The sequence below is a fragment of the Lepus europaeus genome, chromosome 6 (genome assembly GCF_033115175.1).
Source record: "Lepus europaeus isolate LE1 chromosome 6, mLepTim1.pri, whole genome shotgun sequence".
NCBI lineage: Eukaryota > Metazoa > Chordata > Mammalia > Lagomorpha > Leporidae > Lepus > Lepus europaeus.
In genome coordinates this window covers 37,321,107-37,336,677 of record NC_084832.1, presented here as the reverse complement: position 1 = coordinate 37,336,677, position 15,571 = coordinate 37,321,107, and the positions used below count along the sequence as shown (strand labels likewise).

The window sequence follows — 15,571 nt, the reverse complement described above, 5'->3', positions numbered from 1 at the left end:
ACTGAGAAGCATAAATAACTGAAGTGAATGGAAAGTGAGAGATAATTCCATTATGGCAAGGATATATTCACAGAAACACTCTGGTTGATCACCTTCCAGTCCCTCAGTGCTCACCTCACAAAGGCCATGGAGATGCCCACTCTCGTGCCAGCAGCTTTGGAAAACTTTTTGTGTCCTGATTTGGAGGGGGAAGAAACCTCTTCTCTCATCAGTCCACAAGAGATACTTCAAAAAGTTTGTGGAAGTGGAATTAAAAGATAAGGTTTTGAGTACAAAACAGTCTTAAATGCATGGGAAACATACATTATGAAAAAAAATCCATACATGAATTTCCATATTTGCACCAAAATAAATACATGTTTGAATTCTGTTTTCCGCACTTTTTGAAGTGCCCCTTTCTTCCTTCTAGTAGCTATAATCTCCACCCATGAACTTCAGTTCCTAGAGGGCAACGACCAACTCTTACCTTAATTTCAATAAACCCTTACCATGGAAGTAGGTCCTGAGTATAGAACCATGAAGACACAAGAGCTCTCCCAAGATGGAGTTTACATTCCACAGGTGATTGACAGTATTCCCAAAAAGTATTTTAAAAATTAATTTTAAATGTTGAAGTGTCAAAAGGAAAACAAAGAGCTGAGATGTAAGTAAGAAAATTTGGGAGGGGGGCAGCGCTACAGCATAGTGTGCTAAGCCTCTGCCTAGGGTGCTGGCATCCCCTTTGGGCACCAATTCGTATCCTGACTGCTCCTCTTCTGATCCAGCTCTCTCCTATGGCCTGGGAAAGCAGTAGAAGATGGTCCAAGTACTTGGGCCCTGCACCCTCATGGGAAACCCAGAAGAGGTTCCTGACTTCAGATCAGCCCAGCTCCAGCTGTTGCAGCCATTTGGGAAGTGAGCCAATGGATGGAAAACCTCTCTCTCTCCCTCTCTCTCTCTCTCTCTCTCTCTCTGTCTCTCCCCCTCTGTCTGTCTCTACTTCTCAAATAAATAAATAAATCTTTTTTTAAAAAAATTGGGATACTTATTTACTTCAGATAGAGAATTATGGAGGTCCATCTGAGGAAGTGATATTTGCAATTTAAAAAGAGAACTGAAGCTCAGAGGAAAAATCAAGTTAGCAACACTAGGAGCCACTTATTCAAAAGATCTAAAGTGATCTAAGAGTTGTACCTTTTGTAGGATGGGGAAGACTTGTACGACCAAAATCTAGAGCATGGAGGAGAGTAAATAGTAGACCACAATGAGACTGGAGAGACAGATGGGGAGGAGTCACACAGCATCACAGGATGAAGAATTTGCATATTCTTCTGAGTGCAAAGGGAACGTATTTTGGTTCAGTTTTTACAAAGACTATTCCCACTGGTCCATGGAAGAAGAGACTGACGAAAGGGCACCGTTAGAGTAGGGAGAATCCTATGGGGGTACATAACAGTGCCAGCAAAAGGCGTTAGCAGTTAGAGCCACGTTGTGGAGTAGTGATGGAGAAATGAGGACATGCTAAACTTAAAGGCAAAATCAACATGACTTGCCTCAAGGATTGGAGATTCAAATGTAATTCCTGGGTTACCAACACCAGCAAATACATACTCAAGGGCCGGTATCAAATAAGAATTCTGTTAGTGAAAAAAGCTGGAGTCAGAGCAGAGGGCTGGGCTAAAGCAGTAAGTCTGGGAATCATCTGAGAAATGTACAAAGTGGGTTTCAGAGAGCACATGGGATTTGGAACCTCGACTTTGCCACTTATATTGTGGGTCCTGGGGAAAGCTGAGCCCTAGGGTTCTCATCGGCAAAATGCAGTTAACATACCTATTTTTAGTAAAACTGTCTTACTAAAAAGGTTAGCAAGGTTTTTTAGTAAATAAAGATGTTAACTTCACGGTTTTGGAAACTCTGTCACAAATACTCAACACCACCAATGTAGCGTGAAACCACAGACAATATGTAAACAAATAAGTTGGATTACGTTCAAACTGTATTTACAAAAACAAAGGCAACAGTTTGCCAATCCTTGGTGTACAGCAGCGTTTGTCCAGGTTTGGTCCTCAGATCAGCAGCAGTGACATCACAGAACTTGTTAGAATTGCAAAGTCTGGACCTCACTCCGTGCTTACTAAGCCATAAACTATGACGGTGGGTGGGGGTCCAACAATCAGTACTGTAACAAACACTCCAGGTAGTACATGCTAAAATTTAAGAATCTCTGGCCTAGAAAATAAACATCAATTATTAGTTATTATTATTAACACATATTTGTTAGTGATATTATTTTTCTGACTCCCAGGAGTTTTAGGTATAGTTCTTAAAGATAAAAACCAAGGGGCCGGCACTGTGGCACAGTGAGTTAAAGTCCCAGCCTGCAGTGCCACCATCCCAAATGGGTGCCAGTTCGAGTCCCGGATGCTTCATTTCCCTTCCAGCTCTCCGCTATGGCCTGGGAAAGCAGTAGAAGCTTCAGCCCCTGCACCCACATGGGAGACTTGGAAGAAGCTCCTGACTCCTGGCTTCGGATCAGCTCAGCTCTGGCCATTGCAGCCATTTGGAGAGTGAACCAGGGGATGGAAGACCTCTCTCTCTCTCTCTCTCTCTCTCTCTCTCTCTCTCGTTCTACCACTCTATGTAACTCTGTCTTTCAAATAAATAAATCTTTTTAAAAAATCAAATGCTGGCCGGCGCCGTGGCTCAACAGGCTAATCCTCTGCCTTGCGGCGCCGGCACACCGGGTTCTAGTCCCGGTCGGGGCACCGATCCTGTCCCGGTTGCCCCTCTTCCAGGCCAGCTCTCTGCTGTGGCCAGGGAGTGCTGTGGAGGATGGCCCAAGTGTTTGGGCTCTGCACCCCATGGGAGACCAGGAGAAGCACCTGGCTCCTGCCATCGGAACAGCGCGGTGCGCCGGCCGCAGCGCGCTACCGCGGCGGCCATTAGAGGGTGAACCAACGGCAAAGGAAGACCTTTCTCTCTGTCTCTCTCTCTCTCTCACTGTCCACTCTGCCTGTCAAAAATAAAAAAAAAATAAAAAAAAAATCAAATGCTGGGTAGCAGTGGAAAATGAAGCAAAAGAGATTAACAATCCCCTCTTTTAAAAAAAAAAAAAAAACTATAAAGTGATCTTAGGTAAAAATACTTGAAGAATTAAGATCACTTGTTGGGGCCACACCATGGCACAGTAGGTTAATCCTCCGCCTGTTGTGCCGACATCCCATATGGGCACTGGTTCAAGACCCGGCTACTCCACTTCCCATCTAGTTCCTGCTAATGCACTAGGAAAGCAGCAGAAGATGGCCCAGGCCCTTGGGCCCCTGCACCCATGTGAGAGACCTGGAAGAAGCTCCTGGCTCCCAGCTTCAGATCGTCGCAGCCATTGCGGTCATTTTGGGAGTGAACCAGCAGATGGAAGACCTTTCTCTGTAACTCAAAAAACTAAAATGTCTTGGAGAGGGAGAGGGATATTGAGATTGAGATTCTTCATTCTAAAAAAAATTCTATTTGAAACAAACAAAATCTGTACACAAATGGTTAACAGCTTTGGGAGGAACTAACAGCTAGGATCAAGAAAGTCAATCTCTAGAAATAAATCCAATCAGGTAGGAAGTACACAATATTTACAGAGTTAGGCAACAGGCATTGTGTGCTCTTCAAAAGAAGGTCCAACACAGGGTAATGAGGTACTTCAGAAACGTTACTGGAAAGTTAGGAGCAAGAAACAGCAGGAGAACCAAGCAGGGAGTTCATCAGTTTAACTCAATTAAGGTTTTGGTTTTTTTTTTTTTTTTTTTTTTTTTTTTTAAGATTTATTTATGGGGGCTGGTGCTGTGGTGTAGTAGGTAAAGCAGTGCATCCCATACAGGCACCTGTTCTAGTCCCAGCTGCTCCTCTTCGAATCCAGCTCTCTACTATGGCCTGGGAAAGAAGAAGATGGCCCAAGTGCTTGGGCCACTGCACCCGCATGAGATACCTGGAAGAAGCTCCTGACTCCTGGCTTCAGATGGGTGCAGCTCCAACCACTGCATTCAATTGAGGAGTGAACCAGCAGATGGAAGATTCTCTCTCTCTCTCTCTCTCCCCTTCTCTCTGTGTAACTTTGACTTTCAAATAAACCCATAATTTAAAAAAATAAAATAAAATAAAATAAATCTTGGCCGGCACCATGGCTTAACAGGCTAATCCTCCGCCTTGCGGCGCCGGCACACAGGGTTCTAGTCCCGGTTGGGGCACCAATCCTGTCCCGATTGCCCCTCTTCCAGGCCAGCTCTCTGCTGTGGCCCAGCAGTGCAGTGGAGGATGGCCCAAGTCCTTGGGCCCTGCACCCCATGGGAGACCAGGAGAAGCACCTGGCTCCTGGCTTCGGATCAGCGAGATGCGCCAGCCGCAGCGGCCATTGGAGGGTGAACCAACGGCAAAGGAAGACCTTTCTCTCTGTCTCTCTCTCTCACTATCCACTCTGCCTGTCAAAAAAAAAACAAATAAATCTTTTTTAAAAAAAGATTTGAAAGGCTCAGAGTTATGGAGAGGCAGAGGCAGAGGCAGAGGCAGAGAGAGAGAGAGAGAGTCTTTCATCTGCTGGTTCACTCCCCAAATGGCCACAATGGCCGGAGCTGAGCTGATCCAAAGTCTGGAGCCAAGAGCTCCTTCTGGGTCTCCCATGCAGGTGCAGGGGCCTAAGGACTTGGGCCATCTTCTGCTGCTTTCCCAGACCATAGCAGAGAGCTGGATCATAAGTGAAGCAGCCAGGACTCAAACCAGCACCCATATGGGATACTGGCACTACATGTGGCACCTTTACCCGCTATGTCACAATGCTGACCCCTAACTTAATTAAATTTTTAACAATAAAATGTTTCAGGCTGTCCAGTCAAAGGGATTAAATAACTTAAACCAAGGGAAGAAGTAAGTTGAAAAAGCGGGAGCCATCTAGAGCCTGAAACCCATCTGCTTACTCGTTTATAAAAGCTCTAAAACATAAATGTATTCATCCAGATTATATAATCCATTGTTAAAAATGCATGTCAATCTGGCCTCAGAATCAGCGCTTAAGGCATTCGGATCTGGCTGAAAAGCCCATGAGAGGATTTTAGGTATGGAAAGCCAAGTCACTCTGGCAAAAAAAATAAATAAATAAAATAAAATAAAATCCTAAATGAAAGATCTCTGCGAGTGAGATCCCAGTAGAAAGAATGGGCCTTCAAAGAAGGAGGTACCTTTCTCTGAAGGGAGGAGAGAACTTCCACTTTGACTATGACCTTGTCGGAATAAGATCGAAGTCGGCGAACTCAAAAGGCTTCCATAGCCTTGGCAACTCATGACTAGAGCCTAGGGAGATTACTGACGCCATAAACAAGAGGGTCAATTTGTTAAGTCAACAACAGGAGTCACTGTTCACTTACTCCCCATGTAGGATCTCTGTCCTTAATGTGTTGTACAATGTGAATTAATACTATAACTAGTACTGAAACAGTATTTTACACTTTATGTTTCTGTGTGGGTGCAAACTGTTGAAATCTTTACTTTGTATATATTAAATTGATCTTCTGTATATAAAGATAATTGAAAATGAATCTTGATGTGAATGGAATGGGAGAGGGAGTGGGAGATGGGAGGGTTGCGGGTGGGAGGGAAGTTATAGGGGGGAAAGCCACTGTAATTCATAAACTGTCCTTTGGAAATTTACATTTGTTAAAAAATGCATGTCAAGATACAATTATGAGGAACAAAAGATGACTGGATTTACTCCACAAGAAGCACACTGTGTTTGACCTAGAATCGTGCATAGATATTCAACTACTACTCACATGTTGTTTAATATCAACAACACAAAGGCTCCACAGTTCCAACTTTGAGAATTTTAGAAACTCATCTGAAACTACACAAAAGTTAAAAGTGAAAACTGCAACTGGTTAAGGTATCCATAAAATAAAATAAAATTACTAGAGTAGTAAATTTTGGCTTCTGCTTTCAGCCAGGAAGATTCTATTACTTGGAAATTCTCTTTCCAAAGCCAACAACTTGCAGCAAATGAAACGTGGAAGAGATCAGTAACTCAAAGAATTGTAACAACCCCCATTTCCCTTTGGTGGAGCTGCACAAACCTATGCCAAGATTATCTGAAATCAAACCATCCATGATTTCAATCCTACCTTTCAGCCTTTCTTCCATATTATCATAGCTATCAAAGATATCCTAAATACTTGAAAGTTTAAACTCAGAGCTTCCCACATGTGTTATTTAGAACCTTTTTAAAGGTAAATTAGATATTAATATAATTATTTTACTGTTATTTTATTTAAATATATCCACAAAAATCTAGATAGAATTTTCATATGCTAGTAACTCTAGCTTTTAAAGAATTTTCACACCAAAACCAATTCACAAAATAATTACAAATGAAAGTATAAAAGCAGTAACGTTTTTATCAACAACCTAAATTCAGAGTGATGAAAGAAGTTATTTGAAAAAACTATGTAACACACCACAGGTTCATCACACTGATGCTACTATGGACCCTCTGATTGTTTCTGAACCACTTTCCTCTTTGTGAACTCCTGTAGAAGCACACAGCAGCCCATCACACTGGGCTTCATCTAACTTGTTTAAGTATTATAGTCACTGCTGCTCTGCTCCCATTAACCCAAGGTAGTTAAGATAGCAAGGGAGCAGGCATTTAGCCTAGTGGTTAGCATGCTGCATCCCACAACGGAGTACCTTGCTACAAATGCTCACTCCATCTCCTGACTTTAGCTTCCTGCTAATGTGAACTCTAGGCAGCCATGGTGATGGCTCAAGTAATTGGGTTCCTGGGCTCCCTGTTTCAACTCTCTCCTGTTGCAAACAGGCATTTGGGGAGTGAACTAACAGATGGAAAAAAGAAAGCGCAACTTCAATGTTTTGTGTTTTATTATGTGTTTAGAATGAAGGTAACGTTCATTATTTTATACTTTATAATGTTAAACTTTATATTATTTAATTATGCATCCTTTATCTTGATAATGCTTTTTAATTTTTCTGTATTTTATAACTCAGCATAATATATTCAAATATATGGTTGCACCTGTTCTTAAATCATATCCTACTGATTTTTTATTCTAAGCTGAAGTTATAAAAGTTACAAATAGACTCATCATTTATTCCCCTGCCATTCTAAAAAACACTAAATAAAAATTACATCAGAGTTGAGATTTATCAGCATAATAAATCACACATTCATTTACATTTTTACTTTTCATCAAAACTATATATGTGGTGGCATAACTATATCCAAGCAAATTCAAGATTAATAATTATTTTGAAACTGTAATAAGCATATTTACTTGACTATGAAAATTTTTAAAATTTTTTTTCATTTTATTTGAAAGGCAGAGAGAGAGAGACAGAGAAAACTTCCATTTGCTGGTTTATTACCCAGATGCTAACAACAGTAGGCACTGGACCAGCTAGAAGCCAGAAGCCCAGAACTCCATCCGGGTCACCCTCTCTGGGCGGCAGGGACCCAAGGAGTTGAGCCATCACTTGCTGCCTCCCAGAGTGCACATCAGTGGGAAGATGAAATCAGTAGCTGACTTGAACCTAGCAACTCAGAAATGATACAGGCATCCCAAGTGGCACCTTAACTGCTGTGCCAAATGCCCACCCCTAACTGTGAAGGTTTTTAAAATGAGCAGTAAAAACTGATCACATAGGAGCTTACAGCACTGACAACTAAAAAATAAATTTCAAGAACTTCATTCTTGGGAGCAGCACTGTGGCGTAGCAGGCTAATCCTCTGCCTGCAGTGCCAGCATCCCATAAGGGCACTGGTTCATGTCTCAGCTGCTCCACTTCCAATCCAGCTCTCTGCTTATGGTCTGAGAAAGCAGTAGAAAATGGCCCAAGTCCTTGGGCCTCCACACCCATGTGGGTGACCCAGAGAAGGCTCCTGGCTTCAAATCAGCTCAGCTCTGACCATTGCGGTCACCAGAGGAGTGAACCAGCAGATGGAAGACCAACCTCTCTGTCTTTCCCTCCTCCCTCTCTGTAACTCTGCCTCGCAAATAAATAAAGCTTAAAAAAAAAAAAAAAGAACCTCATTCTCACATAGCAATAAGAGACCAGGCTTTAGAATCTGTGCAGACTAGAATCTGCTTCTACCATTACAAATCTTGTGACCTTGGGGAAATAAGCGAACTTTTCTATGTGTCAGTTTTCTCATCTGTAAAATGAGGGAAATATGAATACATTCTTTACATGGTTACCAGGAAGCTCAAATGAAATGACCTAAGAAAAGCAGCCCAAGCTGTACCATCACCCAGCAAGAGCCCAGTAAGTGTTCACTTTTAGGAAAATGCATTAAAGATCTACAAAGACAGACAACAACGTAATACACAGACAGCACATAACAACCTTCGAGTGACATGCCAATGACCTCCTTACTTGCTATGCCTCGATGAGTTACCCTATTTGTATTAATACTTTATGTAGGCCACATTTGAAGAAAAATCTTTCTCTTGGTCAAATAATTATGAACATACTATTAAATCATAATTGATCTGTGCCTCATTTTACAAAAGGTACAGGTAAGTATAAAATTATAGATTGGCTTGGTTCAGATATACCAATACAGCCCAAGTGAACTGTCCAGCCATTGAAGTGGCTTCTTTTTTTTTTTTAGGTAAATAGAATCATTTGAAATAATGATTCAGGCTGGCCACCCACCATCTTACTCGCCAAATGACCTGATTTTCTTGGTAGCCAGTATATCAGGCATATTAATATTTTCCTGACTTCTCTTATCTTCTGCCTACTAGGCAAGTTATGTGACAGATAATCTAGAAAATTCATGAAAATTAAGAATTTTCTCCTAAGCAATTAATTATCATATTCCACACCAAGAGATTTTGAGTAGGGTATGTAGAATGAAAATTTGAATGCAAATAAATAAGGCTTCAAGTTTTACAAAAGCCATCATAGTCTGATATTAGGCTGTATTTCCCATTTGTTCCATCTGCAGAACTTGAAACTTCTGACTGAACGACAAAGTTTTCCTCAACACATGCATGGGCTTAAAATACCTGACAAAATCAATGCTACACAGGGAAAGCACTAAGCTAAAAACTGTCTTAGAAATCTTCTGTAGTTAAATATTTTTACTCCTCACATTCACTTTGAATTTTCAAATCTGACAACATCTGCAAAAATAACCAGGAAAACAGAAATGTTCATAAAATCAAGCGAATGAACACAATCATCTCGAGTAGTGGTACTGCAACCGTAACCGCAGGGCAGTAGTCTGAGCAGCACCAGCAAACAGAATCAGAAATTGAGGGAAGGGCCCAGCACTCCAGGTGAGTGCTCACCTTAACTGTTACAACAAATGGGTGGGCATCTGGCACAGCAGTTAAGGTGCCACTCACTCCAGGTGAGTGCACGGACAACACTCAAGTTGCAGAACCTGTGATTCAGTGGTACTCAAGCCCTGATCCTCAACAGCCTCAATCTGCAGCATCAAGCTTCCCCCATAAGGTGCTGCAGCTGGGAGGCTGTCCGCACATCTTTTTACCCTGCCCTGCACCACAGCAGACAGAACTGCTGGAACTAAGGAAGATTAACCTCCACCTGAGACTATGGGGAAGGGAGAGAACCAAAAACAATGACAGCAGATGAGAAAAGAGGCCGATCTACCTGTCCACAGGACAAACTACTCAGAGAGCAGAGAGACGGACAAGATTTCAGACAAGTATATCCCCACAGCCACGGACCATCAACTAGGAATAAGGAGAACTGAGAAATGGCCTTGTTAAAATATAGTAACAAAAATTAAGTTGAAAACAGGTTATCTTAATAAAGCTCAGACAACACTAGATATTTTAAGAGGAAAAGTAAATTGCAGGCACAGAACTAAAAGCTAGAAGGAATGTGTGCTAAATTTATTTTTCTTTTAATTTTAAGAACACACTTTGTAAAGTCTCTTTGAAGTCATTCTTGCAAGCTTTTTTTTATTCTTACAAGCTTTAACAAATATTATATAATAAACACAACCCAAAAAAATTATATCATGTTTGCCTTTTAAATGACTGTTCATTCTGTAATTGCAAAATACAATCATGCAGTTAAAGTAGCATGCAAATGTTAACACCATTAATCTCTAATACTTAGAAACAATAACTGCCTTATCTGTTTTTATTATGGTACAATAAACACAAAACAACTCATTTTAATAGACAAATTGCAATAATAATGCTATACAGCCTCTTTCTGAGACCAGATAAAGACAAGTATTTGCAGAATATGAGTGACCTATCCAAGCTCTTAGAGAATCTCTCATATTCTTGGTTTCCCAACCAATTTTAAGTCTACAACCCAATTTATGCCAGTAGGGCTTTAGGTTTTGGCCTAAGTTGGTTCAAATGCCGTCAGCGTGACATTCCTTCTGTGAAAGACCACACAGGCCTGACTAAAGGGCATGCACCTGTGTTCGCATACACTTGACCCCACCGCCACCTCTCTGTGTACCTGGGAAAACTGGTTGTGCTGGAGGTCACTCTGGCCTCGTGCTTCTCCTCACAAACCACCTCAAGTTGACTTTGACTCACGTAGGAGGTGCAGGCCACAGGGCCCATCACCATGGCAACTCCCCATAAGAGACCCTCACAGCTAGCCTCACAGTCCTCCCTGCTCCTGAGGTCACATACAGACCTCCTCTTAAAAAAAGATAAGTGAGTAGACAGCCTGCATCAATAGCATCACTTTATATGAGAAGCCACGGGCCTCCAACTCAGCCATTCAGTTCTGGGGAGCCCATGGCCTGGTCTGCCTTGAACGGTCCAGGTTTATAACCTGTTACACCTGTTCCAGGTTAAGTAATTACGCTGTCATCCTACAGATAGGCCTACTGCGGGAAAGGGACATGCATGAGAGACAAAACAGAGACAAGCTCATTTGGGGAAGTTTGCCAGGCCGGCTCCTCCAGGTGCCCCTCCATACTTTGTTCAGTGACCCTGGGAAACACTTAGCGGCTTTCTTCACAATGATCTCAAGTCCCACAAAGTAATTCTCCACTTCAAATGTGGAACTGAACTCAGGACAAAGCAAACAGCAGGTCCTCTTCCTGCTGACTGCCAGGGTACCCAGAACTACCCAGAGTCTACTCTGTAAGAAGCATCCTCTTGGCTGACAGCAAAGTGCCCAGTTCTCCCCTTTAACTGGTCCGGCTGCTGCAGAGTCATCACTTTGGGCAGTTTGATTTCTAAATTCGTCAAAACTGATGGTCCCAACTCTACCTGCTGTGAGACCCACATGGGAGGAACTCCTTGTACAGCAGGAGAGGGCAGCAGCAGCACACCGCGTCAATGAATGGACTGATCCACTCTACAAATGTTTGGGCCAAAGAAGGAAACTGGCAGCCTATGGACCACAGAAGCCAACCCTCAAATGTGCATTTTTCGGCCCAGAAAGGATTCTTAGAAATTTAAAACATTTGTCAGTGCTTTAAAATGAAGAGTTATACATAAAATTCAGATACCCACTTTGAGAAAACCAGAAGCCCCAGCAACACTGAATTCTCCACAGAGGCTACGCAGCACTCAGAAAGAATGCCTACCACGCAGTCTTTCTGGGTCTCACTCAGCCCTCTTCCTGGGCATTCGACCCGGGAATCCCTGACTTGTGCTGGAGGTAACCCCTGGACAGACCCGAGCTTGCCCTTCAAATCAGCCATCTTCTGCCTGTGACTCTCTCATTTCACAGCAAATACAAGTCATACCTTTAGGTCAAGGATTTCAGTTGGAAAACAGCAATAAACAAGGAAGCTGGGATTGGTTTGTTTTTTGTTGTTTTTTTTTTTTTTCTTTCATCAGAAAGCCATATGGCCTCCACTGCTCCCAGCAGGCTGAAAGGGGAAAATGAGCCTAAACATATCTGTAAAGTAATAGCACACTCTGCCCCGAACACATACATAAATAACAGAGGTAAATACAAGGATGCATTTAACTGATGGCCTACCACCGAGTCCAGAAGGATCTCAACAGCCCCTGCTGAGAACTCAAGGCACCATGACAATCAACGAGATGCAGTCATGGCAGGTGTCAGACCTGAAGAAATAACTTTAACACAAACCACCAAGAGTCCTGAAGTATTCCTCAGAGTCCAGGGAAAACGCAATTAGTGCTCCCTCATGGCCAGAAGCCAGAAATTTTTAATATAACAAAGGCAGAGATAACTTTCAGAAACTTTCCAATTTTAAGATATGAGAAAGACAAAAGTAAGTTTTGGACAAATAAGCTTAAAATGAAATGCATGTAATTACAATTATGATTTTGAAATAATTTGTAGCAAGGTTTTATATCATAACTGTAATGGTGTGACAACTAATAAATGAGGAATTGCTCTCTTCACATTGCGATTTCTGACTATTGAGGTATGAAGCTATTTTATAAAGTAAAAATCTAAGACAATGAACTTTTGTTTCCTTCAGCTCAGCAGCAAGCCTTTCATGGCAAACTATTAGAAAAACCAGTCTTTTGATGGCAGACACTAGAATTAGGAAATAATGTTAAAAAAATAAAGTCTTATTTATAGGATGTTTTTCTGCTATGACTATTAATTTCCCAGCTACCAAAAGAACCGCCACATGGTGCAATCTGAGACTTTATTTATTTATATTTAGACAACACTATTTTTCCAAAGAACCCAAAGTACTTTGCAAGTGTTAAACAACCACGTTTTAAAACGTATCTTGAAAGCTTTGGACACGTTGGAAATTAAAAAATAAAAACACCCTTAAACATTAAACAAGAAATCTCCTGTGATGCAAGGCCATAATCACTGTGGTCAAGTTTTGGTTGATTCCTCCTGCTGTTAGATAAGAATTGTACCTGTTTTGAAGGAAGTCAATGTTTACTGCTTGGTAACAGAACACTTTGACTAAGAAACCCCTGGGGGAAGGATATTAGAAAAAAAAATTTTAAGTCCACTTTTAAAATGATACTAGAAACCTATACTGATTTTTAAATCACCCAAGTAAGTATAGATTCTGTCTCCAAGAAGTGCGTAAAAAACTGCAAAGAAAGTCTCCTTGTTACTGGTGCCAAATTGTACTTTGCGTCAAACCTGATCCTGTCTGGTAACTTTCCCTAAGCCTCGGACACAAAACCTGCAGGTGCTGCTGGGACGATGAGCGACCGGCCAAACGCGTCAAGGTGCAGGGCTGGAGAGCCTGTGGCCGGCACCCTGCCCGCTTCCGCGTGCCCTCTTACACACACACGTGCGCACACGCACACACTGGCACCTCCCGTCCCAGCCCAGACACCGCGGTCCTGCTGGCACGCGCGCTTCTCTCCGCGTCCTCCCCAGGCGCGCCAGCTCCTCCTCCGTCCCGGGACGGCTCTTCTCCTCCCACTCTCCCCTGTGCCCGCACAGGCCGTCTGCTCGGGCTGCTCGCCCGCCCCGTACCAATTCTGACCCACTCCCAGGGCCCGGGAAGGGGGAGACCGGGCGATCCAGCGCGCCACGTGAAGCGCGCGTGCCAGCAGCCAAACCACAGGCGGTCCTCAAAGTGGGGACCCAGCCCCTACCGCCCAGCTCCCCCAACCCCCAGGGTGGGGTCCGCCCCCGCGCCTCGGAGCCCCGGTCTTGCCTGGTTGGGGTCTGTGGCTCGGAAAACGTGGCAAGCCATCTGCGACTCGGGGTCGTCGGGCTGCGCCTTGATCAGGTAGGCAAAGTAGGTGAGGTCGTGGCTGTTGTGGATGAAGCGCGCGATGTGCTGCGCCCTGTGCTCGAAGATGAACACCGCGGGGTTGGGCTGTACGGTGCTGGGGCCCGCACCCCCCGCCGCCCCGGCGCCCGGTGCGGGGACGCAGCGCAGGAAGGGCGCGCCAAGCACCAGGAGCACTTCGCGCGCGGCGGGCGCCCCGCAGCAGCCGCCCGCCTCGGGCTTCTGGCTGCGCCGGCGGATCTCGGCCATGAGCCAGGGCAGCATGGGCAGCGTGGTCCTGCGGTCCAGGCACGACCCTCCCACGTACCACAGCCGGAACTGCTTGTCTCCCGGCTTCCCGGGGCCCGGCTGCGTGGGCGCGCCCGCCTCGGGCTCCAGGGGGTGCGGGAAAGGCTCATCCTGAATGCAGCTGGGCGTCTCCATAACTCACGAGGGCACCGGGGAAGCCGGCCGGGCGCAGCGCGCCCCCAACTCTCCCACACCCCAGGCGCCGCCGCCGCCGCCCCTGAGCCCCTCAGCCGCCCCGGGGCCCTGAGCCCGCCTCGGCCCGCTGCGACCCCTTAGTCCGCGCTTCAGCGGCCCTGCCCCATGCGCCACTTCCCCGTGCGTGGCTCCGAGGCTCCGGCCGTGGGCAGCCAGGCGAGCGCGGGGAGGCGGAACCAGCCGGAGAGGACGGGCTACCGGGGCATCGTCCTCCCGCGGGCCTGCGCCTCGGGCCGGGCTTCCCCTCGCCCCGCCGGGGTCTGCTGGGCCACCGGACCACGCCGAACGCCCTGGCCGCTTCGCGCTCGGGCGCTGCAGCTCCGCTGCGGCCGCCCCGCTCGCCTCTGGCAGGCACCGGGAGGCTGGGCGGGGAATGGGGCTGTGGGCGGGAGAGGGTGACTCGGGGCGGAGCTGACTCCTACCAGGGTGACCGGCTGTCACCTGGAAGGTCGGAGCCGCCGGGCTGCGGCGCCGTCAGTCGTCGGGAAGGGCCTGCGAAAACTATTCCGCCGGAAAACAACGAAAACAAAACGTGGCCCCGCGGCGGCCGCTCCGCCTCCCGCCGCGGCAGCCCAGCTCGCTGCTGCTGCTCCTCCCACGGCTCCCGTCCCTCCCTCGCGCCCTGCTTCCTTCCTCGCAGGCTGCCGCTGGAATCGGGCTGCTACCCCGCCTCCGTCTCCGCCTGCAAAAGCCCAGCTGCGGAGTCGCCTCTCCGCCTCTTCCTCCGGCCCCCGCGCGGGAGCAGCCCCGAGCCCGGCGCGGACACTGCCCCGACCGGCGCGGCCTCTCTCGGCGCCCTTCTGGGAGTCTCTACCGCCCCCTGGAGAGAGGGCCGCTCGCACTGGATTTTTTTTTTTTTTAACGGTATTTGCTTGGCCTCGATGCCTTCCAAAGCTTAACATTCGTTTCTGAATCCTCTCTTCTAAAAACCTCGAAAAATACTCGTGTATTAAGTCACAGTATTATGAAATATAAATATTCTAAATTCCTGTTTTCACTTAAAATACAGCATTGACAACACGAATCTTCCTGGTTCTTAGTGCAGCCAACTTCTGAAAATACGGAGAAATTAGATTATATTTGTTCTGTGCCCTTAGTTCAAAGCCTTTTTACATGTGAGCATGTATACTTCCAAAGAACTCAAAAAATATTTTGATAATCTGAGTATTCTAATTATGGACCAGAAAAGTACAGAAGTATAACATTTGTGTAAATTAGACTCTCTTTTGTAACTCACTGAATAATTGAGGAAGAAACAACTACGAAGTAAACAGGAAAACAGGTTTTTGACTCTCCCAGTTTAGAGGCTGAATAAAAACCCCAGGGTTCTCACTGCCGCTTAGTTCAGTGGTGTTCTCACTTTGTGCAAATGCTGAGGCCAGTTTTCCTCCTATTCATGTAAGATCA

General features: G+C 45.3%; 1 protein-coding gene across 3 annotated transcripts in view; it reads right to left on the bottom strand.

Annotated features, from left to right (window-relative positions):
• Window positions 1-14,163, bottom strand: part of TBC1D4 (TBC1 domain family member 4) — a 215,609-nt gene extending 201,446 nt beyond the window's left edge. For 2 of the 3 annotated variants that reach the window (XM_062194085.1, XM_062194083.1), the window contains exon 1: window positions 13,604-14,163. In XM_062194085.1, the coding sequence (XP_062050069.1) occupies window positions 13,604-14,104 (501 nt within the window). In that variant the 5' untranslated portion in view covers window positions 14,105-14,163. The remainder of the gene's footprint in view (window positions 1-13,603) is intronic. The other variant, XM_062194084.1, reaches the window with a different exon arrangement.
• Between the last annotated feature and the right edge of the window lie 1,408 nt (window positions 14,164-15,571).